At 40.1% G+C, this 23,768-nt stretch overlaps 1 protein-coding gene across 3 annotated transcripts in view; it reads right to left on the bottom strand.

The window, feature by feature from the left end:
• Positions 1-23,768, bottom strand: part of ctnnd2a (catenin (cadherin-associated protein), delta 2a) — a 215,703-nt gene that overhangs the window by 56,519 nt on the left and 135,416 nt on the right. For all 3 annotated transcript variants that reach the window (XM_026363547.1, XM_026363544.1, XM_026363546.1), the window contains exons 14-15: positions 10,528-10,660; positions 392-605 (exon numbers count right to left, since the gene is read on the bottom strand). In XM_026363547.1, the coding sequence (XP_026219332.1) occupies positions 392-605; positions 10,528-10,660 (347 nt within the window). The remainder of the gene's footprint in view (positions 1-391; positions 606-10,527; positions 10,661-23,768) is intronic.

Here is a 23,768-nt window from a genome sequence, read left to right on the forward strand (position 1 = left end):
TGCTGTTGGCTGCCTCAGCATTCTTTTCAGAAGTCATACATTAGAGTACTATTAATCTGTGGAGGAGACTGAACATCAAATATCTTCCACAGGGGTATTGTTTGGCATCTGAAAGAGCTTAAGATGAACAGCCTTAGTTTCTGCTGAGTGAATAATAATGACAACAGTGAATAACAATACCACAGCACAACATACTGTATGACTGATCCTCACTGTTCCACGTATCAAATTCTGGCCACACTTTTCAGATATAAATGTGTGTTAGTCACACGCCACTATAACCTCTCCTAAGGCCAAACAAAATAACCATTATTCTGGAAAATATACCTGCGGCTACACCATGTTGTGCATTGTAGGGAGAAAAAATGTTTGTCTGTCACGAATACTGTACCTGTGACCAGTTCTCTGATTTCCACGTCTCCGGTCTTTCTAAGCAGGCGAACCAAAGCAGGAATCCCTCCACAGTTCTTCAGGGCTACTTTGTTCTCATCGTTGGCCTTGCCGTACACCAGATTCCTCAGGGCTCCACAGGCACTGCGGTGAACCTCACTCATCCTGTGGTCCAGCAGATCGACCAGCAGCTGAATGCCTCCCTGTCTACGGATCTAGGGATGAAAGACACCATATCAATAAAAAAAAAAGGAACTGGTTTCCTTCCTAAATGAATTATATATATATATATATATATATATATATATATATATATATATATATATATATATATATATATATATATATATATATATATATATATATATATATATATAATTCATATCATAGAGTCACATAGATTCACACTAACACCCGCATCAGAAGCTTATTGGTGGTCAATGCAGCTAGTTACAGTATCTGTCAGCCCTGCAAATCAGATTAATGGTCTTCTGTCTACTAATTAAACACAGATGATGACTGTGCTCTCACAAAATGACACTTCATTACGCTGATGAGGGCAGGAGAAGAACTGTGACACCAGCTGTACTACTTTACAGTGTGTTGCACTGCTATTCATATACATGAGTAATGGTCTATAGGTGTATATGTTTGAAAGTTTCACTTAAAATGATGAGAAATTATATTTAAAAAACTGGATAAAAATCCAGATATACTGAATGCATGAACGGAGTACCACAGAATGGCAACACAGTCTTTATATCAGGCAGAAAAGTGGGACTTTAACTGAGTTTATATTCTTTGTGTTAGCAGATAAAGAAAACTTGTAAAAGAATAAAACTCCTGGCTGATATGACTCCCCAGAAAAGTCAAGAAGGTTGATAAGAAAGTTGTCAACATCCTTTAAGGTATTTTTTTATTTGTTATGTAGACGTGTACTATATCTTTCTACATAATGACTCTTCTTCTCCTGTATTAGACCTGAGTGTCTGCCAAGAAAAGGCAAACAGAAGAGTTAAATGGAGGAATTTCAAATAGTTTACTGTAAAGTCTACTCACACTTATTGTACCCTCTCACCTCCACATTGATACTGTCTAACACCAGCTAACCCCTTGTATCATAAACTGTATGTATACTGTAGATGTATTTGCCATGTACTGTAAATACCCACTAACACAGAGAGAGAGAGAGAGAGAGAGAGAGAGAGAGAGAGAGAGAGAAAGGCAATCTGTGTGGATTTATTATTATGTCCTGATTATGTGAGAAAGCAAAGCAGTCAGAGCTGTTAGCCCAGTGGGTATCACAATGCGGTTACTCTGGTGTTACATATAATGCCTTTCCCCATGGTGCTGCACATATTTCTTTCTCCCTATGATGGTGCTTTTAAAAGGCACCCCACATTGCTTCTCCACTGCAGGGATCTTCTTGGCCTTAGGGGGCGAAAGAGCTTAAAGCAGCCTGTGTTCAGTCCAACAGACAGGGGTCTAGTACTAATCACAGAAACAGGCTGCTGTGATCACCATGAGATTAGTGAGAACATGGTTACAGCAACTGGTGCGTGCATGTCTTTGAGAGAAAGAGAGAGAGAGAGAGAGAGAGGGAGAGAAAGAGAGAGAGAGAGAGAGAGAGGGAGAGAAAGAGAGAGAGAGAGAGAGAGAGAGAGAGAGAGAGAGAGAGGGAGGGACGGTTTTTCATGCTTCCACTTCTGTTTGGTCTCTGGGGTAGAGCACCAGGCAGTGTTACTCAGCCAGTTCACTCAAGAAGAGGTTTCAAGTGTCATTTGTCTGCATGTTGTCCTCCATATCCAGGACATTATGTACGGGAAAAAATCATGCAGGATGGAGTTTACCACGCAGACAGGTTGACAGGAAGAGTAAAGTGCAATAAATAGATTTCCAGTGCTTTTCCTGTAATTATCTGTGGCACTCATTGTTGTGTCTCCTGTGGAATCTCTACACATCTGGCACAGGTAATCCATAAAACACACACACACACACACACACACACACACACACACACCTGGTAATAAGATCTTAAACCTTAAAAAGTTCAATTTCTTCCTCGTGAAAACATGTGGATGTGGGGTTACGGAGGGCAGGGAGAGGATGGAGGTGTTTGATGACACAGCAGTAGTTTATCGAGCAAAATGACTTTGCTTATCTATTCAATTAAAATGGATGAAGGAATGCAATGAATGCCAAACTGACCTTGCTCCATTGACCACACAATTTCCTCAAGCTGATTTTTTTGACCCTCTAATGCCATTCAGTCCTTCCCTCTTCCCTCTGCTCCCTGCACTGATCGGTGCTCCTTTCCACTCTCCCTCTTTATGCTTGTGTCACAGTTAATCTGTTAGTCCATAGAACCATAGTGCTATTACTTTGTATTGCCTCTGAGCCACCTACAAGGCTTGTCAGTACCTCTGCACCTATTCCTCCATTCCATGTACAGAAGATTAGAAGCAAAGATTGATTTGTCTTTGTCTCCCGCGGTTCCGTGGCTGCCACGGCTATTGGTAACACATAGTGACAACACTGCAGTGGTAACAGTTAGCAGCGGTGACACCTGGGATTGTGGGATTCAGATGTGCTACTGGTGTAAAAGCAGGCAGCCGGATACATGGGTGACACATACCTGGGATGGTGGCATGCAAAACCTAACAAGTCGCCACATAGGGAACATCAGCATTAACCAGCACCAACCTGGAGATGGTTTATTGCTTGCATGTGAGTGAGAAGACAAAGTGAAACTGGGTCGCACCTTCCATCCATGCACACACTAATGAAAGTACACATGCAAGGGCTTTCGTTCTTACCTGACACTTAGCCTAGGGCTAACTGCATTTTAGAGCCTTTCAACCTTCAGCTAATTGAGTTCTTGGCCGTAGGCTAACATTTCCCTTGCGAATATTCTAAACTGGGCCAAACATGGCATTAACCTATAGCTGCCTAATATTGTTCGGAGGAAGGAACACTCCAGCTAATCTTGGAGCAGTATAAACAGGAAGATTCAGTGCTGGTGAGAATGTATGACCACAAATGCAGTAGTGGCTTTTCTCTGTTGTTTAAAGAGTAAAGGGACAGAGAAAAACATAATCCACTACTCTTCACAGCGGGGGACAGAGTGCCATTGTGCCTGTGTGTTTGTTATTGAGAGGATGGTCCTCAGTGGTATGATATTAACATATAACCAACAATATACTGTGTCAGTGGTCTGTATCTGTTATGTTATTCTGCAGTTTATTTCTAGCTTTCTGACATCAGATTATGGAGAATGGCAGGAAATTTTGCAGAGAGGAAAACGGAGAGATTAGCATAGTAGTTATGCACCACCCACAAACTCTCAGCACTTTAGACCACTGAAGCAAAGAGTAAAAAACAGGCCCATTCTCCAAAGGTTAGCTAGAGGGTAGGAAAACCCTGAGGCAAGGGATTAACTACAGTTTTGCTTAAGGGACAAAAGACATCATTGATGGAAGAGGCTTTTCTCTTCCTAAAATAGTCCTGCCTAGATCAAAAATAAAAAGGCAATGCAAGTATTTTTAATTAAAGGAGTCCCGGAAGAACTACTCAGCATATTCACTGACATAATTGACACTGGGATTGGATGTACAGTGTGCTATCGCTTCAAAATGTTACACAGTGATCAGAGCGTACATGCAATGTATACTGCATAAAGGACAGAAGCATGGAATATTGCTGTAGTGTTAGCTGTGGATTACATGCTGTATCTTTCCTTTTCTCCTCTTTCATGCTGGTGCCTGCTGTGCACATATCCACAGCTTGCAATTTGTACAGTTCATGCTCTTAAAATGTAAATGCAGATTTAATGTCATAATGACTCATTGGCTGTCTTTAACAACAAACAACAGCAAGGGTATTTGATCCAGTTCACATAAGATCGTAACACATGATGTATATAACAACACCTAGTACACTTCTAGGTGTTGAATTAGTAAAAAAAATTGCATTATCTCACACTACCTGTACTATTTTTAAGTTTAAGATTAGTTTAACATTGAGGCATTTGATTTTATGTACAATACATGAAATTAGAAAACTAATGAGAGGGTAAGAGAGATGAATGAACTGGGTGATGGTTCAGGGAAATCAGGAACAGATTGAGACCACAGAATGAGACATGCAACACATTTTCATATGATAAACTATATAAAGCTGTGATGTTGAAGGTCAGACTCTCTCATGTATTTGGTGTCAGACTCCAGATGTCCCAGGTCCCACATGACGGATGCCATTCATTTGCACAGTTACTACAAAAATAAAATATGGGCACAAATCAAGAGACTTTGCTCTGTTGTCACAGGGGATGTAAATATTCCTAAACATGTCCTGTTCATTCCACAGTACAAAATACACTGAATACACCCGTGTACAATAACACAAAATGGTAAATGATTAATTAAAAGTACATATCCAATGCAACAAAAATGAATACACCAGTGATCCATTTCATAATTTAACATTACACAGCAACATCTGTAATTTCCAGTTAAGGGTAACTGCTTCAACAAGGTTATAAAAAATAGAAAACAATGTTTGTGAAGATTCTCAGTCCAGCAGGTCATGCCTATCCCATGAACTGCTATTCAGTGGCAAAAGAAAAGTTCTTGAAGACGTTTCACCTTCAATCCAGGAGGCTTCATCAGCTCGGAGCTATGAGTGATCATACTAAATACTGAATGGTAAAAAAAATGACTCTCGATTCTTTTGAAGCCAAAAGAGGAGTTTTCCAACATATTATTGATCCCAAACACAGGGCAAAATGGAGCAAGGTAAAGGAATGACACAGAGTCAGGGGGCATGTTCCTGTTGGATAAATGGATATCGACAAGACTGCTCCCCAGAATGAAATACCAATGGGGCTGAACTTTAGTCTGACATGATGTGTGTGTGTCTCTGTGTGCGTGCTCTTTCATGTTTGTGTACGGACATGTCCTTGTGTGACTCGTATAGGTAACTGGTTGATCGTGTTCATGTAAATCTGAGTCTCGGTCTCTGTGTGTGTAGAGCAACTGTAAATGTTGGTGAAGATAAATTTGGCAGTTATAATCTGAGTTGAGGTCCTGGTTGAGACCTCTACCAGCCCCAACAGTGTATCCTTTTATTTTAACATATCTGACTTGTTACTTGCATGTGAAGCCAAACACTAACACACTAAATAAGCTAAATGGCCACACATTTGTCATGAAAACAGGTATTATACTATGTGCAATAACATCCAAAGACTGAGTTAGTGTCATGACCTTAACTAAAGCTAGGAGGCGTAAGTTATTGATTAATGAAACAAGATGGAACATTTGAATGAGAGCTACTTGGACTTAGATAAGCACTCCAACATTTTGAGTTTGCCAATAAAGCATCGTCTAAAAACCCAAATTCTCAAAATTGTTGATTTGCATCATGTTGTAAATGCTTACAAAGTAACCTTAAAGAGTTTTAGTTTTATATCCATAATCTATTATCCATGGTGGGACACTACAGAAGAATGTAACAATATCTGACAGGGTTTTAGTGGTGTGTTTATATCCGTTTTTAAAAGCAATAAGCCACTTAAACCTTTGATTTACAGTTTTAATACAATAGCTAAGGGGCTTTAAGTATGCACCTTAGCAGTTCTGATACCACATGAAATCAGAGCTTATTTCTTCAAGATGTACAATTTGAAGAAAGAACAATCTTGATGTACAGTATGTAGTTATTCCTGAAAATATGCATTGTGTTACAGCATTGTGTCTTTCAAAATGATCATAATTAATTAGATTAGTAGTAGTAAATATTAGTAGTAATTATTAATTGATGAATGTTCGTGTCAATGTTTAAGTGGTATGTCTGAATGAGAAGCATTCATAAATTAATAATGAGTATTAAACAAAAGAACAACAAAAAAAATGCTAATCAAAAGCTGTCAGAAAAGATATTTTAGAATTTAAGACACAGCTGAGAAACTAAAACAAGAAGTAGTGTTGCTGGTGTTTTGTTATGGATCTCCGGGTAATGAAACTGTCATGTTACTTGCCAATGACGTGCATATTCAGCTACTGCTATTTTAAAAACAGGCAAGCTTACAGATTAAAACACACACACACACACACACACACACACACACACACACACACACACACACACACACACACACACACACACACACACAGCAGAACTGGTTACTAAGCACTACTTCTGATAATGTGTGATATTTAGAAATGAGGTGATTTAAAATGATTATAAAATATAGAACATCATGGCTTTAGGATAAATGTGGTGCTTTAAGTGTGAACTGGAAGTTGCCTACTACATGCACCACATCGTGGATTTCTTCTGTGGCTTAATTACTACTTTGTTTTGCTACTACAATGTAATAATTTCTATTCTTTCACCCAAAAAAGTTTTGTCTTTCACAGTTTTCGCTCTTCACAAATGGTTGATTGGAATAATGTCTGCGTCATGCAATAGTAAACATATGCTGCTGACTAAACCATCATGGAAGTCAATTGACTTTGATAAAAAGTAATTGGCTGCACATTTTATGTGAAGTAAACAACAAAAAGAACATTGATCTAAACTAATCAATTAACAGTTTCTTGCTAACAGCGAGGCCCAGGACATAGAAGTCATAGGTTGGATTAAGACAAGAATCATCACAGACTTTATACAGAACTCCACTAAAGAAAGTCCCACTTTCCTGAAAGTTTGTAACCTGTATGGTTTATATGAGGTTAGTTGATTAATATTCCCCAAGAACTCTATTGTTTGTATGTGGATAGCTAAATTCACATTATAATGTTGACAGAAGAAGCAAATGAAAGAAAAGTGACTGTAAGAGGAGATCCAAAATCAGCAGGATAGCATCTATGGAGGACCCTAGTGAACTAACGTAGGTTATTACATTGAGAATGAGCATGCAGGGGAGAGAGACAGCAGAGAGACAGGAATCACAAATTATGCTGCTGATTATAACGACCAGCACAGACAGCGCTCCCTCCATTTCCCGACCTTGAATTTTGCTTTGCCTGTCAGTGCAAAGCACAGCACGTATGATGCACAGATGGGAGGAGAGAGGCAAACAGGTGGGAGGTTTATTTAGATAAAGCAGCGCAAAACGAGTTGCTGAGCTACCTAAATTAAATTTATAATGTAAATAAATATTTATGTGTGAATATGATTGATTCTGATAGTGTCTGTTGTCCACAGCTGTCTTAACCTATATGAAAAGCTTCTCCTTCAGGTCATTAAAGCCCCTCAGCCCTGAAGTGTAAAAACTTTTTTATAGTTCTGCAGCTTGTGATTTGAATGCATTGCATTCAAACACCTAACTATTCACCATGGTGCGATGTGTGAAAATGGCACACCCTGTTCTTCATACATAGATAACCAAGTTACACAGATTCAAATATTGAGGATTTGGCCTGGATTTTGCTTTTTTTATGACTTTTTCTGGAGAACAAGTCTAACTAATACTGCAGAGGTGCAGCTTGCCTTGCATTTCATAGCTATTGAAAAATAAAAGTCTCCCTAAAAAATACATTTACAGCTATTTCCATAGATTTTATAAACAATTATTCTGACAAAGCTGGTTAAAGATTAAGCCATGAACCTACGCATAACTTACGGTTTAATAAACCTCACTGGTCATAATTAGGTGGATCACTAAATAGAACACACATAATGTGACATATGTGTCCATTAATCTGTTGATCACTGGAAGGTTCTCAAATTACATACAATACAATACGTAACTGCGATCTACATTTGAAGAATAAGTTCCTAAACTGCTCTACGCCTCTCAGAATTAATGAAACATAATTTCTTTACCTGCTTGTAGCAAATGAAAGAATCATGATTAATATTGATGTTCTGTAGCCTCTGTAGCTGAACTAAACAGAAATAAATCCTTGACATCTGTGACAATGTAAATGCTAATCTGTAAAGAGAAGCACACCACTCAACTAAATTAAAATCTGGGGCTGATTTGTGTATTGATGTATACTGAAGAAAATAAACACTAATGATACTAGTTAGGCAGTCAGTGCTTTTGAAGGTTAGTTATATTTTACTCCTGTCACATCCTAAAACACAGCAAAACTCAGAGCTTTACAATGTCTTGCCTAATTCAAATGTAAGGATCTGTACCCTAATTAATATCCCATATCTGACAAGCTTCTGTTTCTAAAGCTATTTAGAAAAACTGGTTGTCAGTTTGTGTATGTGTGTTTTTATAGACCTGTGAATACAATGCTTATGTACATGTAAATGCTTTCATTTGATATGATGTGGCATGTCAGTATTGGCTGGTTGACATCTCTTTTAGATTAATTTGTATAGTGTTTAGCAATGGTTTCTACCTTTGGTGACGCAAGACAAAACATCCAATATCAATACAGCGTTGCCATTTTCTCTATGTTGGACACCTTCATTCAGACAGGAACTACACTCGTTCTAAAATACAAGAACGCTTTCACAGCTGTGTGGATAAGAGGGTGGGAGTGGACTGAGGAGTGATTTTTTTTATGCAAGTGTGATTGCGTTAGTATGTCTATTGGTGCGTCTTTGTGCAGGTAGGTAAGACGATAAAAGTGGCAAGAAATAGTATATATGGAATTTTATGCTTTTCTGCATTAATTTGTCATAAAATGTGATCTGATCTTCATCAAATATTAACAAATATAATGTAAGATAATGACTCATGAAATCTGATTTTTCACGTCTTTATTGAGAACAGCCATAAAAACCTCACAGTGATAGTGGGAAAAGTACTCTAACTTGGCCACTCTAAAAGGCGGATTTTGTCCTGTAGCATCATCCAACGTTTACAGAGTTTCAGTTGACGTACAGACAATCTCACATTATCCTGAAGAATGCTTTGATACACTTGGGAATTTATCCCCCCCCCCCCCCCCAATCACTGCAAGCTAATGCAACAAAGCAGGCCCAAATCATAATGTTGCCTCCACCCTACTTAATGACTGGGATGATGTTTTCATGATGATATGCTGTGCTCTTTTTACATCAGATGTAGTGCTGTGTGTTCTTTCCAAATCATTCAATATAGTTTCATCAGTCCACAAAACATTTTGTCAATACTCCTGTGGAGTGTCAATGTGCTCTTTGGCAAACTTGGCATGCAGCAATGTTCGTTTTAGTAAGCAGCAGCTTCCCTGTTCTGCCATAAACACCCTGCTAGTTCAATGTTTTACCTACTGTAGACTCATGAACACAGATGTTAGTCGGTCACATTTTATAAGAAATGAATGCAGAAAAACATGGTTGCCACTGTTCGTTTGGATAAAAATGAGCTGTGTCCTTTTATTTACATTTTTAATTGTCTTCATTAGCATGATAGTTAATGATAATGTTCCTTCTTCTATGTTTCCAGTTTGCATATTAAGCTTTTAGGAATGTTTTTGCATACAGTATGTATACCCCGTGCTGGAGGTTTCTTTGCTTTGTGCGTAAATGAGCATTTTAACAATATGGCTTTTCCAATTATTACTTTCCAATGAGGTTGCAGTAGTAGCTATTGACAGGCTCTCCTGAAATTAATTTCATAAGGAAAAAAAACAAACAAACAAAAAAGAAAATGCCAGTGTCCTTGCCTGCATGAATTGGTAAATTGATTCTGAAGGTGATATAGGGTGAGGTGGGGGGTTGTATAGTGTGTGTGTGTGTGTGTGTGTGTGTGTGTTGAGGGACATTCGAAGAAAGAAAAAGAAAAAGGTGGGAGTGAGTGCATCTACATCTGCCAGTGCCATTGTTTTAGAGTGTCACAAGCCTTATTGAAGGGTTTATTAGAGAGTCCCAAAAGGGCTTGAGTCCAAAATTGCTTTTTAGAGACAAACTTGTGACTTTGGGACTAATTGAACTTTATTGCCACTATAGAAACAACTCAATAGAAAGAGAATGAATGAATAGTTTAGAGACGGAGACTGCGGCAAGCTTCATCATGCAGAACATCACCGTGGAACTGGTTACTTAAACCACGTTGTTTGTGACTAATGCAACTCGAAAAAAGGTTTTCACTGGGTTCACTCATACAAACAAGCAAGTTACAATCATCTAACAACACTGAATACAACACACACACACACACACACACACACACACACGCACACAGATACAAACCTCGGCTTTGATCTTGTTGTCTCCAAAGCAAAGATGCTGTAGGTAGGCTGCTGCATTGGACTGCACCGATGGGAACTGGTGCTGTAACATCTGGATTACCTCTGGCAGCTCCGGATCTCTCCACCCAAACTCTCTGCAGTGAGGCAGACAGGCAGAGACACTTTGATTGCTTTAGCCCTTTAACAAAACATCTAACTGAAACGCAGGAGGTTATGTAAAAGTAGTTCAATTAAATTACAGGATCTCTTACCAACGTACATTAATTTAGATTGTTACACAGGATACACAGATAAAGAGAGACAGAAGTTGTTCAAAAGAGATATTTAAATATCAATATTCACTTTGTTCTGTTTTCAAAAGAGCTCTCTTTTTATGTTAGAAAGCTTTAGAAGCTAAAAAAAAAAAAAAAGTGGGACAGAAACAACTCATGCAGTGTCACACATTAACACTGAATGTCTAATTTGCTAAAGCATTATTTCCAGCCGTCACAGACATGGGAACCCTGTGGTGGACAACAGCTTATTTCTCAGCTGTCTTGATGTACACAATTCAAGCTAATTAATACAAATGAAGGGAAATTTTGTCTAAAAACAAATTGACACAAGTGCAGAAATAGTTTTGAGTCACTTTAGAAATGGGGACAAAAAGTTTCAGACTTTGCACAACACAGCATTACCACTGCCTGCAAGTCTTCTGCAGAGTGAGTTATGTTCTATACTTTCTACCATTAGGAGTTTGCACTCATATGAGCATGCTGGACAAAGTGAAATAAATGTTTTGTCCCGTGGTAATACCCAGGAAATAGTCTCCTTTATTGCATTATCCCCTGCTGATAATTGTTTTGCTACAGTTCCCTAAATGAGGAAATTATGAGCGTGTGAGAAAGTGTGGGCGACTGAGTGTGTGTGTACATGTACGAGTGTGTGTCTCCACAGTCTACTGTAATATTTTCTCCAGTAACCTCTTTTCTCGCTCCCTTTCCCTCAGTGCCTTCAGAAAACTGTCAACTCCGAATATGATCTGAAGAAAACCTTTGTTGAAATTTTGTGGCTTCCATCGATTGTGGTGTTTGAGGATTGATTTTGTTGTTTCTGCCTTCATGCTCACTGTTCTGTGCCAAAATGCGGCTCACTGTAATCCGCATCAAGCAATCGTGAAAAACGATTTATTTTTCCTCCTAGCTCCAAGCTGTCTCAAACATGAAAATGTGGTAAATATAGGATAATTGACCTGCCTGAGAAGTTAAAATTGATGGGCTAGATCACTGTGTGTGTCTGAAGTTTTTGCGACAGAAAATGAAGCCTCGACACCGCGCTCTCGTCACTGTCGGATCAAGTGGACGCAGTCTATGAAACATCTTTTGAAAAGCAGTGCGTTCACGGGGAGTAAGCCTTGGTCCCTAAGATAGAGCAAGCTCCGGCGTGGATGGCTATTTATCGGCCAGATGATAAGTGTTCATTCGGCCAGAAAGCAGGACTAAAGATGGGAGCTAGAAGAGAGATAAAGAGCGGGAGGAAGAGGCAGGGATTCTAGGGGCATTTAGGGGATTTAGAAGGAGACATCCTGAAACAATGCTCCTTAAATTACACACCCAGATACCATCAGGGCAGTTTGTTTGTTTATGTGTGTGTGTCTAAGTGTGCATGTGCGTGTGTGTCAAGAGATGTGTGTGTATTTGGACAGATTTGCTTTCGTCTGTGTGCATGCACATGCAAGGGGATTCATATTCATCTGTGTCTGTACTTAGTTGTATATTCCTGTGTGTGTCTGATAATGTGTTAATATGCGTGTGTGTATGTGTGTGTGTGTATGTGTGTGTGGCATCCATCCTTTGCAGCCTCCCAGCTCTGTCAGTGTAGTTAATAGAAAGCAGTGATCTGCTGATAAGATAAGCATCATGGCTCGCCATTAATTAAAAACCCCTGGTAGCGAGAGAGACAGAGGAAGAGGAACAGAGTGGGGGGAAGATGGAGACAGAGTAAAGCACAGAGGGAGAATGTGGAAGGAGACTTAAGGGAACGCCAAAGTGTTCAGAGGAAACTGGATACAGTGAGCAAGAGGAAAAGTAACAAGATGGTTCGAGAAAGAGGAAAACAACCCTCAGATGAGATGCCAGTCATGTCAGCACAGGTGCTAATGAGTGCTACAGCCCTGGTAGACACACTGCCAGGCAACAAGCCAATGACGTGAAACAGCGGGATGCAAACAGACAGGAATATAGCCGGCAAAAAGGGAGAACTAATCAAAGAGGCAGTGCCAGCAAAACTGCAGGGCTCACACTAAATACCCACACAGCTTTTGAGGAATCTGCAAGACAATATGCTACAGCTTATGTGCCATACTCTTTATACTATTTTATTATTTTATACTTTATGTAGTAATGAAGGCCACACAGAACAATTTGTTGGCGTGCCTTTTATAGACCTGCACTCCAATCTTGAGAATAAATGAGGTGTCATTGTTGCCAAACCTACTTACTTTGCTATTTTTAGGGCATTCAGAGGCATGATGCAGCAACATGCGTTCAATGAAAAGACTAGGTATGACAGGAGAGCAGTCTGACATACTGGGAATAAAGGCAGGTGGTGAGGGGGGAGGCAGAGACAGAGGAAGAGATAGCTCTGTAATGGTAGGGCTTTGATGCAGACACACACACACAGGGAGGCAAAATGTGATAGAAAAGTGCAACATATGAAAATACTAGGGTGTTAAAACTTCTCTTGACCTCTCTGTGTAATCACTGATGCACAGTACACATTGATACAGACGTGGACAAAACTGTTGGTACCCTTCGGTTAAAGAAAGAAAAACTTACATTGGTCACTGAAATAAGTTGAAACTGACAAAAGTAACAATAAATAAAAAATTCCTAAAAATTAACTCTGTTTCCCTGAACTAAATATTTTGTTTCAAAACCTTTTGAGGTTTCTCACTGCAAGGAAGTGATTTCTGTAACTCTCAATGAGACTTCTGCACCTGTCGACAGGGATGTTGGTCCACTCCTCGTGAGCTCCAGCTGTCTCAGGTTTGACAGGTGCCTTCTCCAGACGCATGCATGTTTCAGTTCTTTCCACAGATGTTTAATGTGATTTAGATCAGGACTCATAGAAGGCCACTTTCGAACAAGCTCAGTGATTTGTACTTAGTCATTCCCGGGTGTTTTTAGCTGTGCGTTTTTATTATTATGTTGGAGAACCATGACCTGGAAGTAAGACCAAGCTTTCTAAGACTGGGCAGCACGTTTTGCTACAGAATGCCTTGACACAGATTTAAGACACCATGTTCCAGGTGCAGCAAAGCAGCTGCAGAACATAACCGAGCCTCCTCCATGTTTTACAATAGGTTCAGTGTTCTTTTCTTTGTGAACATAGAGCTGATGTGAGAAGTTCCAGTTTTGTCTCATCTGTCCAAAGGACATTCTCTCAGAATCTTTGTGGTTTGTCAATATGCATTTTGTATTTTTTATTAAGTAATTTATTAATCATTTGTTTACAACAGTGAAGTCCTACTCAGTCGTCTTCCATTCAGAGTCAACTTTGGCTCTGATGGTGTGATCTGATGCTGATGTACCTTCACCTTGAACTTTACCTCTAATCTCTTTGAAAGTTGTTTGAGTTTTTTGGTTACCATTCGTATTATCCGTCTCTTTGATTTGTCATCGACTGTCCCCTAGCAGACAAGTTTTATGATTCGTTGTCATGTTCGTTGTCATGTTCCCTGTATCCCAGCTTCGGATTTAGTTACTATGAAGTATACATTTAAATCTGATATACAGTAAAACACAATGCACACAATTATGAAAGCATCCCTCAAGTGGAGACCTGATTGAGTTACAAAATTTAAACTCACTTTTGTACAAACACTAACCACAGATCATAAAAAGCAAGGAGCTGACCTGGTCATCTCCCATTGGCTGCTTTTCATCTTGGTATAAATTACACAGATTTAGGTTTGATAATCAAGTGAAGTGAATGTTCATCTTTTTCTTGTTGATATTCTTCTTTTTCAATAATAAAATACGATAGTATATGTTTGTTGGCTATGCTGTGACTATGTGGGCAGCAGAAGGAGAATGATTAGCACTCCCACTTCATGATTAAAAAGTCATGGGTCTGAACATGCTGGCTGTGTTGTTTGTGTGCAGTGTGCATGTTCTCATAGTGCTTGGGTGGGTTTCTCCTCACAGTCCAAAGCCATGCAGCTAGGATAATTGATGACTCTTAATTGCTCTTAGGTGTGAGTGTGAATGTCTGTCTGTCTCTACTGTTCACATTACAAAGCCCATGCTCAGTTGCTCAGTTCAGATTTTCACATATATATTGGTAAGCGACATGTATCCAGCTCCGTTAAACTGTTTTGCCACGCCTGCACAAATTTGTGAAATGTGGGCATCTGTGTACAATATTAGTCAAAAAACTGTTTGGTTACATATTTTCCTTCCAGTCTGGCTCGAACAGAAGCTTTTGAATAGATCAAACTAATCGGAAACTTCCTCACCTCTGTGATTGCTCTCCATTACATTTAGTTTTGCTGAACTGCAGGGTTGATACTTGCAACAACAGTCAATATGATGTGAGATGCTAAAAAAATCCCACGTGAATTCTGATTTGACTGTTCCGACAGCAGTCACATTGTCAGAGGTCAGAAGTTAATACATGCATGAAAGGGGAGTCTCCCATGTTAAGTTTCCTACCTTCAATGGTAAGCACCAATTCACGGTGTCTTCTGTAGCATTAGGATTCGACCCACTTCAACAATACACTGTAGTGTTCTGATCTCAATTTCTGTCTTCACAACCTCATACAGTTTACACAATTTCAAAGATTCAAGGGTACATGATTTGGGTCTTCTAACCTAAATCACATTCATCAGCAGGGCCAGCAATTCATCAGGAGTGACAGCTCCACACAGGAAGCCTGTCCCGTTGGCCTTAATCTGATTGGACAAGACCTGTCATGTCTGTTAACTGATTGGAGGGTCAGGAATGGACAGACTGGCAGTGTGCATACCAAAGCAGATGCCAATTAGGACTTGAACATCAGTCTTCATCACTGTGTTGGGATAGAGAGAGGGGAATGGAAAAGCAGTGTGGGAGGGAGAGAGGGAGAGAATAGAGAGAATAAAACAGGAGAAATTGCAGAAAGAAAGAGATTGGTGATGATGTTGGTGATCAGATTTCTCTTGTTACTGTGGAGGAGCTGAAAAAACTGTTGTTCTAATGTTCTAATGCTATAAATTTATTGTAGCAGTGTAGTTTTTCCCCTTATTTACTACATACATCTATGTATATCTATCTTTCATGGCAGATGCTTTGTAGATGTATAGTTTTATAGATCATGGATGTCATTAATCTGAGGGAACAGAAAAATGTGGTTAATATGTGTTTGAGCATACATACATTTGAGCATATGTGTGTAAATGCTCAACAATGCACCGTCGGGCAGAGTGCATCAGTGCAGGTAAAGCCAATCAAGAGGTTTCAGCACTTAAGTAAACAGCAGTCAGTTAAAGTTGCAGGTTAAAATGCACAAACACTGACTTGGCAGTGTGAGTCTGTTTAATTAAAAAGTGCAACTTAATTAAGATGCTATCCAGGAAAATACCCCCTTTCTATGTGCTCTGCTGAGAAATGCTTGAAAGTTAGGCTTTAAGTCTCTTTGCTCACACAGCCAGCGTGGCAGGATGCCGTGCAGCAGATGCTAATAGGCATGATCAATAATTTCTAACTTGTATTGATACTGTGTAAAGTGAACACACGTAAATATTTCAACATAAAACTTTTTGGGGGCTTTTGTAAATTATATGTAATGATATGTGCAGTATTTGGATAATTTGTAAAGATAAAGGCAAACAATTGTGGTTTTAGGAGTGCCACGTCCTGTGTTCTCCTGTCCCTTGTTTTTCACATGCTTTTTGCTTCAGCAAAAATGTCACACGTGGAGCTCTGTTGGCTGGAAGAAGTGAACACAAATCCCGGCTACAGTAAAGGGGATCAATGAGAAGTGGGGGAAGAGAAGGGGTGGTGCTTGTAATAGCTGGGCAGAAAAATGGATGGCTAGAGATGGGTGGATGATGGACCCAGAAATGAAACACATTCGGAAATAAACAGTGGACCAAAAAAGAAAAAAAAGAAAAAAGAAAAGGAAAGAATCTGTGGTGAGTCAGCTACAATGAAAGCCCCTCACCTCATCCTCATCACCACACCCTCCTCCTCCTCTGTACCTACTGTTTCCCTGTCACTGAAGGGCAATTCTGGTACCCACAGCTCTCTCCATAGAAATAGAAAAATGTGCTGTTAGTATTAATTCCACATTGAAGGTACATCATAAGGAGAAAGAAGAACATAGCATGGAGAAGAAAATGAGACCAATAAATAGTGCAGAAAGTGCAAAGGAACACAATGATGAATGGGATGGACAGAGAAAGAGTAGACCGCCTCTCTTCTCTTCACTTCAGTATGAGAAGCCACATGTGATTTTCTCCCGGTTATTTTCCTCCTTTTGTCTGCACATACCACCAGCCCTGTTTTTCATTCGTTCTCCCCTCTCTCCCTTTCTTAGATGAGTCTGGCGTTTTTCCATCCGGAGCCCGTGCAGCAACCACACAGATGAAGAGAAAAATCAATATGGTTTCTCTATGGCATCCTCCAGCTGGGAATAGGAGGCTCAGCAGGTTGAATAAAAGCGAACAAAGGACTGAGTGAGAAGAATGAGAGGTGTTGAATGAGACTGACTAACGCTGAACGGGACACAGAGACGGATGATGGTGGGAAAGGGGCCGATGATGAAATGTACTGAACATCGCTAGTGCATGCTTGTGTATCTTACGTAAAGAATAGGGAGCTAGACGTATTTTGCATATGTGTACGTAATTGAAAATGTAAACATGCCATTTAATGTGTGTGGTTTGCATGGGTGGGGCTGGTAAAGAGGCACATTACTGTGCAAAACTATGGAGCAGATTTGCCGGGCTAAGGAAAACACAAACGGTGGCACTAGTCCTTGGGATTAGCTGAATGCACAGAATCGGAGGCTTAATCGAATAGGACATTAAGCTGACATACAGGTGTTCATTTATGCATTCACCTTCAGAGGGGTGTGCACGCATGCATATACAAATAATTTTAACGAAATATACACACTGTAAATATTCAATAAAGTATGCACATGCATACTGAAAGGACGCAGTACACTCTTTGTGTACTGGAAACACATACATTCACACTGTCAAATCTACAAAGATGCAAAAATACACACATATTCACACAGCTCTTACCCCACATTTGCTGATCAGTAATTTTCAACCTAGTGGCACTATTCCCTCGCTACACAGTGCAATTACTGGATGTTTACACAGCTAAACAATAGGCCAGTCAAACATGCACTCAGTCAAACATTCATTAGACAAGTCATTGGAAGCTGAGGTCACCCAGACCATTACAGTATATCAGAAACCGTCCTCATTAAGTCTGAGCTGTGTATTCTACTGTATCTGATACCCTCACAACATCTATCTAATTGAAAAGAACAATTTGGTTCGAGTAAGAGGGACGCACAATTAGTGAGGGTGCGACCCTCATTGGAAATGATTTGCGTTCTCTATTATTGTCCAAAGTAGCAAGAAGGCCACAGTTTAAGGTATTAACGTGTATCTCCTGTGAGGACATCTTTTATTTTAACACAGGAGAGATGTTGGCTGGTCCAAATCCAAGCAACAACAAAAATGTAGAAGATAACTGGACCTCAACAGGAAACTTTAGTTCAGGATCCAATCACCATAATTGAGATGAGAGATGATTTGTGAACATAGGTAATATACTAGTTTATAACTAGAAAGCAGATTAGAAATTTGGTTTGAGTGAGTAGTACAATGTTGGACACTGTTCCTTAATCTTTATTGTTTAGGATTACCAGCCTTCTATAGAGAGGTGTGGGGTTTTGTACAGATTGATGACAGAACCAACACTGGCTAACCACCACCAGCACAATGTGATGTAATGATGGCTGACGAGACTGGTGAAGAATCACACTAGATTCCAGCCATGATACAACACAAATGAATAAATTGACCAATCAAATCCCCATCCACTACACTCAGCCAATCAAACTGCAGGAAGATGATTAAGCTGGTGGATGAAGGAGAGCTTGCTGAAAAATTACGGCCCCATTGTCTCTTGATTTGCGAGCTGAGATGCAATCATGTCAACGAGTCTGCTCTGGCCTCTGCATGACAAGCAGGAAAGGTGAGCTATTTGTACTGGGATCATGCTAATGAGAATGCTAGCCCGTGCATGTGTGTGTCCACGACCGACAAATGTATCTTCATGCCTCGACCCTAATGACGGTGCCACAATATTAGCGCGTCTGTGTACATCACACGGCCACAGATTATTCCGAATTATTCTGGCATGTGAATATCACATTGATAAGGTCAAGCTGGATATTAGCACAGGCGGTGTGTATGTGTGTGCACGTGGGTACGTGTGTGTGAGAGAGATTCACACTGAAGAGCCAGGCATTTTCTACAGAGGTCAGAGGCCTGCCCTGACATTAAACAGGAGAGATGACTTGCCAGATAACTTGTACACACTGAAGAACACGCACAAACACACAAACACACACTAAACACTAAATTTTCTCCTTCTTCTGTTTGTGAATCTTTCCAACTGCCCACCCACACTTTAAACTCACTAGATTCGCTTCAGCACCGAGGCACAGCACTTACAAAAACATTTTTCACTCGCCTTGTTTTCATTTCTTTCCTTCTTCCTTTCTTTTGTTATTATGTGTTTCTTTATTTGCAATTTCCTCTTCCCTCTCTTTCTGAGTACACTGTGCCGTATCAGAAAAGCAATGGGTGGGTGGAAGATTAGGTGCAAACACTCTAGAGCTGTAGAGAAGGAGAGACTAACATTCACAGTGCGCTGACTGTTTAATGGTCGTATACTGTACACACACACGCACACACACGCACACACAAACACACACCAGCCGCTATTAACTGTCTGCACTACGATGGCTTTGATCTTACTATTACCACTTAAGGCAATCTTCACACAATTTGTCTTTTGTCTCCGTGTGCACTGAAAATCTTCAGTGACAGGTTCCACCTGGAGTTTAGCCACAGTTCCTGGACAGCGTTGAAACTCATTTGCTGTTTCACTGCTTTATGTCTGAATGTTTAATGGTACCTGGGTGGTCTATTTTTATGGGTGTTGTAAGGGCAACAGGGAAATCAAACATTACATAAGACACTTCCAAACATAAATTACCATTAAGCTTCTCTAATGTAAATCCAACTCTGTTAACCAGGTGTCTCGAACCTCTCACCCCTGCAACAGACACTGGGTCTCTCACCGGTTGATGAAGATACAGTAGTAACCCATTTTCTTAAGTGCATGGCAGGCAGGAAAAAATAAGCACAGTAACTTCACAAAGTAACTCTGCTCTAGGCTCCTGCCTAACAGGAGTTGGTCAGCCCACTCAGTATTCTATCTATGTCTGTGATTTAAATAACTGTATTAAGAGCAGCATTTGCCATTTTGAAATAATCACAGTAAATATGTTGTATCGTTAAAGTCCCAAGATCAAAGTTTGCCACTGCACACACCCTTGATCTACATTCCACACAGTTCCTATAAAGAATAAGAACTGTGCAACTCCTATATATCAAACCCAAAGTGGTTCCATAATTCATTCTTTTGCCTTTGTCGAGGCATTACAGGGTCATTTTAAACGTACCTTACAATTCACCTTGAGGTGACTAAACTCTCCGCGGGCACGGTATGTTAATATTTCAGTAGCGTCTTGTGTGCAGTGTGTTTGGGAGCGAGATGTGCAATCAGTGAGTGAGGTGCCACAAGGGGGAAGGAAAACTAATAAGCTAGTGATTAGCTTATGCACCTGCTATTCTCATTAGTTCACACAGGGGCAATAATCCAGCAAAGAAGTGGTAGCAGTAGAGTTCTGACAAAAAAAAGCTGCGCAAGATAATACAAAGAACATGCTGATAATAATGCTGACTATAGAGATGATGACATAAGGAGTAAGAAGATGGAAATGATAAAATATGAATAGAAAGCATCTGTTTTTTATACTATGTGCAGCATTTCAGTGTATGGAAGCAGATTATGATGGGGCAGGATAAGATAGAGCTCTGACGGTGTTAATAAGGATCATGTGATGATGATATTGGTAATTTTTACAGTGATGCTGATGAAACATGTTAGTTTAATATCTCGGACACAGAAAAAGCAAGGGAATGTACGATCTTAAAAAATGACCAGCTGGATTTGAAGAGTCTGGCATTTCTCATGTGTGTGTTATGCAGCTACACATCTGCTTAAGCTCTCTCTCTCTCTCTCTCTCTCTCTCACCACTCACACATAAATGCAACCTTCAAAAGTGGATTAAGTGAGACTAAAAGCAGTCATCCAACTCAAATAAGATGAGGATGGAGGCAACACAGGGATAAGGAACAGTACTCTGCAACAGAAACATCACATGTTCGAGCTCCAGCGTGGCGATTTACTGTCACACGATACAGTCAGAGCGCAGACAATATTCACACTGGATCCGCTGACCATGAAGTAATATGACAGATCATTCAGAGGTATGTACAGTAGAAAACTGCAGAAAGACCAGCTCTTTCCTTAGAGGACACCCTGACACCCAAGATCTTTTATTTTCCAGCTTTTTAATCAATTTGATCTGAGGTTTGACTTTATTTGCCGCCTGATATTCACTGCACAACATTTCAATGACACACATGGCTGCATTCTTGAAAGTGGTTTAATTTGATAAGACAACTTTTATTTTCCACATGTTCACCCAACCTTGTAAAACGATTGCTGACATGAAAGTAAAACCCGTGATGGAATCCAAGTGGAATTATTACATAGCTCAGGCAAAGCTTGGTCGGCAGCTCTTTGACAGCTATAAACAATAAACCAAAGACATGCAACTGAAATTGCTCAAAAGAATGCATTTATACTCTTCTAAGACTCCTGGCTGTGGTTTCATGTGTGCACTGTATATTTTGTCAAATATCTAAGGAACTACTTTAATATTTGCTATGGGTACAGAGCAATTATTTAGAATTCCTTTTTTCTGAGAATGACAGTTAATAATGAAATGTGACCATAATGTGGCCCTGACATTGGTAAATGCAATTTCAACACTGCAAAATCAGTGAAGTGATTCGGGCGAATACACAAAAGGTACAGAATGTACACAGGGGGAACACAATCACGCATGAATGCACATGCTCCTCATTGCAGTGTGTGCCATTGACCACACACACACCCCTTCACTTAGAAGGGTAAGACAACACCGACAACCTTGTCGAATGACTCATACAAAGGCCTGCCCTGCATCTATTTCTCAATTCACTGTTCTCTTTCTCTCCCCTCTCTCTTACAATCTTTCTCTTTCTCTCTTTCTGTATCTTTCACTCATTATTTTCCTGCCACCGTTCTGCCAAGATTAGTGTTTCACTTGAATCACAGTCAGAGCGAAGCATTCTCAGCAAATGTACACATGCACGCTGTAGGTGTGGAAGTAACGCGTACGCAGATGCAAACATACACACAGGCCTCTCGACAGCAGACACGGTGAGCACAGCCTTAGGAATTACTTCGTACCCTGCGGCGAGAAAGGCGCAGAGAGCGAGAAAAGTGAGGGAGCGAGTGGAAGGGATTCAAAAGAGAAGGGAAACAGAAACGCAAAGAACATCAGGAGAGCGCAGTGTAGGAGAACTGGGTGTTTAGGTTGACTAAGGAACAAAACACTTCAGGTGCAGCTGAGCAGTTCCACTGTAACAGGTGGAGAGTCAGAGGCCTTACAGCCACTCCAGTAGTGGGTGTTCAGGAGGGAGGTTCACATGCTGTCCTACCTCCCCATGCAGATCTGTTCTGACAGCCTGTGGACTGAAGCAATGACCTTGCAGTCAGAAGCCTGCTTCTGGGCAGCCTGCAGAGCTGGCCCAGTTGGCTGACTCGTATTGAGTTTAATGCTCTTGTGATCTTGCCAGTTTGAATACAGCTTATGGAGTCGACTTTCTTACAATATATGTTTTCCCACTCCCTGCCCTGACATAATATTGACAGTGACACTGCTTTTTAAATGGCCTCAGTGGAGAATTGAAATGTTACATGTGTCAAAATGGTATTTGAGAGGTCTTCTTCCTCAGCAAAGAAGCAATGATAAATCTCATAGAGGCAAAATGGAGAGCAGCATCTGCACAAGGAGGTAAAAAGGTTAGGTCTACAATATTCAAGTACAGTATATAAAAAATGAGCAAACTGTACATTTACTTGAAGTACCAGCATGCTTCTTTAACTGATACTTGTTTATATGATAATTCTTGTTTGCTCAGTAAAGCTTCTTTATCCACCTGTAATGTTTGGTAACACACTGAGTCAGTGTACTGTAAATAGCAAGTCACAAAAAAAAATAAATCGATAAAAAACAATATTGGTTTGTGGTTCTGTGGGCATATGTGCGTGTGAGTGGGAATGTAAAGACTTTTAATTTGGTAAGCGCGCCTCACACCGGGATGTGTTATGAGATCCCTCTAATATGCAGGTGCTTTTGTAGCTCTGCAGCTGGTGGATGCCGACACAGCAGCATGGTTGAATGTAATCGCTTATGACAGGAAATAAAAGGAATTTAAGTTTACCTTTGCAGAAATGCTCTTTTTATTGAACAAACGTTGTTTACCTATTTCCATTCATCTATCTTCTTTCTTATTCATACTTCATGTATAGCTGTTCCTCCAGTTTCAGCTTTATTCAAGTTCTGTCGTGGCTACTGTGTCCCGCTGGGTCCAATACCGAGCACCAAATGCTTGATTTCCTGCAAGCAACTCAGCTGAAAGGTCAAGATCCCTCTTCTGCACAAGAGATATACAACTCAGTGACCTTAACTTCTGCAGCTCCATGGAAGACTGAGCCTCGTGCAAAAACAGCAGTGGCATGGAAAACGCGCAGCTACTTGACATTAATGTCTGCGGTGAATGTTAATAAAAAAAGGCAATTAAAGACAAGTTACATTCCTCTGTAAATTCCTGTTCATGCAAGACTGCACTGACATCCAAGGGCAAGTAACATCTTAGTAGCACAGTCTCATTAGGGCATTTAGATTGATTGCACCGTGCTACACATGCAACAGACCTTTGTTACTGAAGTAAAATCAAAAGACTTTTGATCAAACTGAGTGGTGAGATGCACGGGGTACATTTTT

This window comes from Anabas testudineus, chromosome 2 (genome assembly GCF_900324465.2).
Source record: "Anabas testudineus chromosome 2, fAnaTes1.2, whole genome shotgun sequence".
Classification (NCBI taxonomy): Eukaryota; Metazoa; Chordata; class Actinopteri; order Anabantiformes; family Anabantidae; genus Anabas; species Anabas testudineus.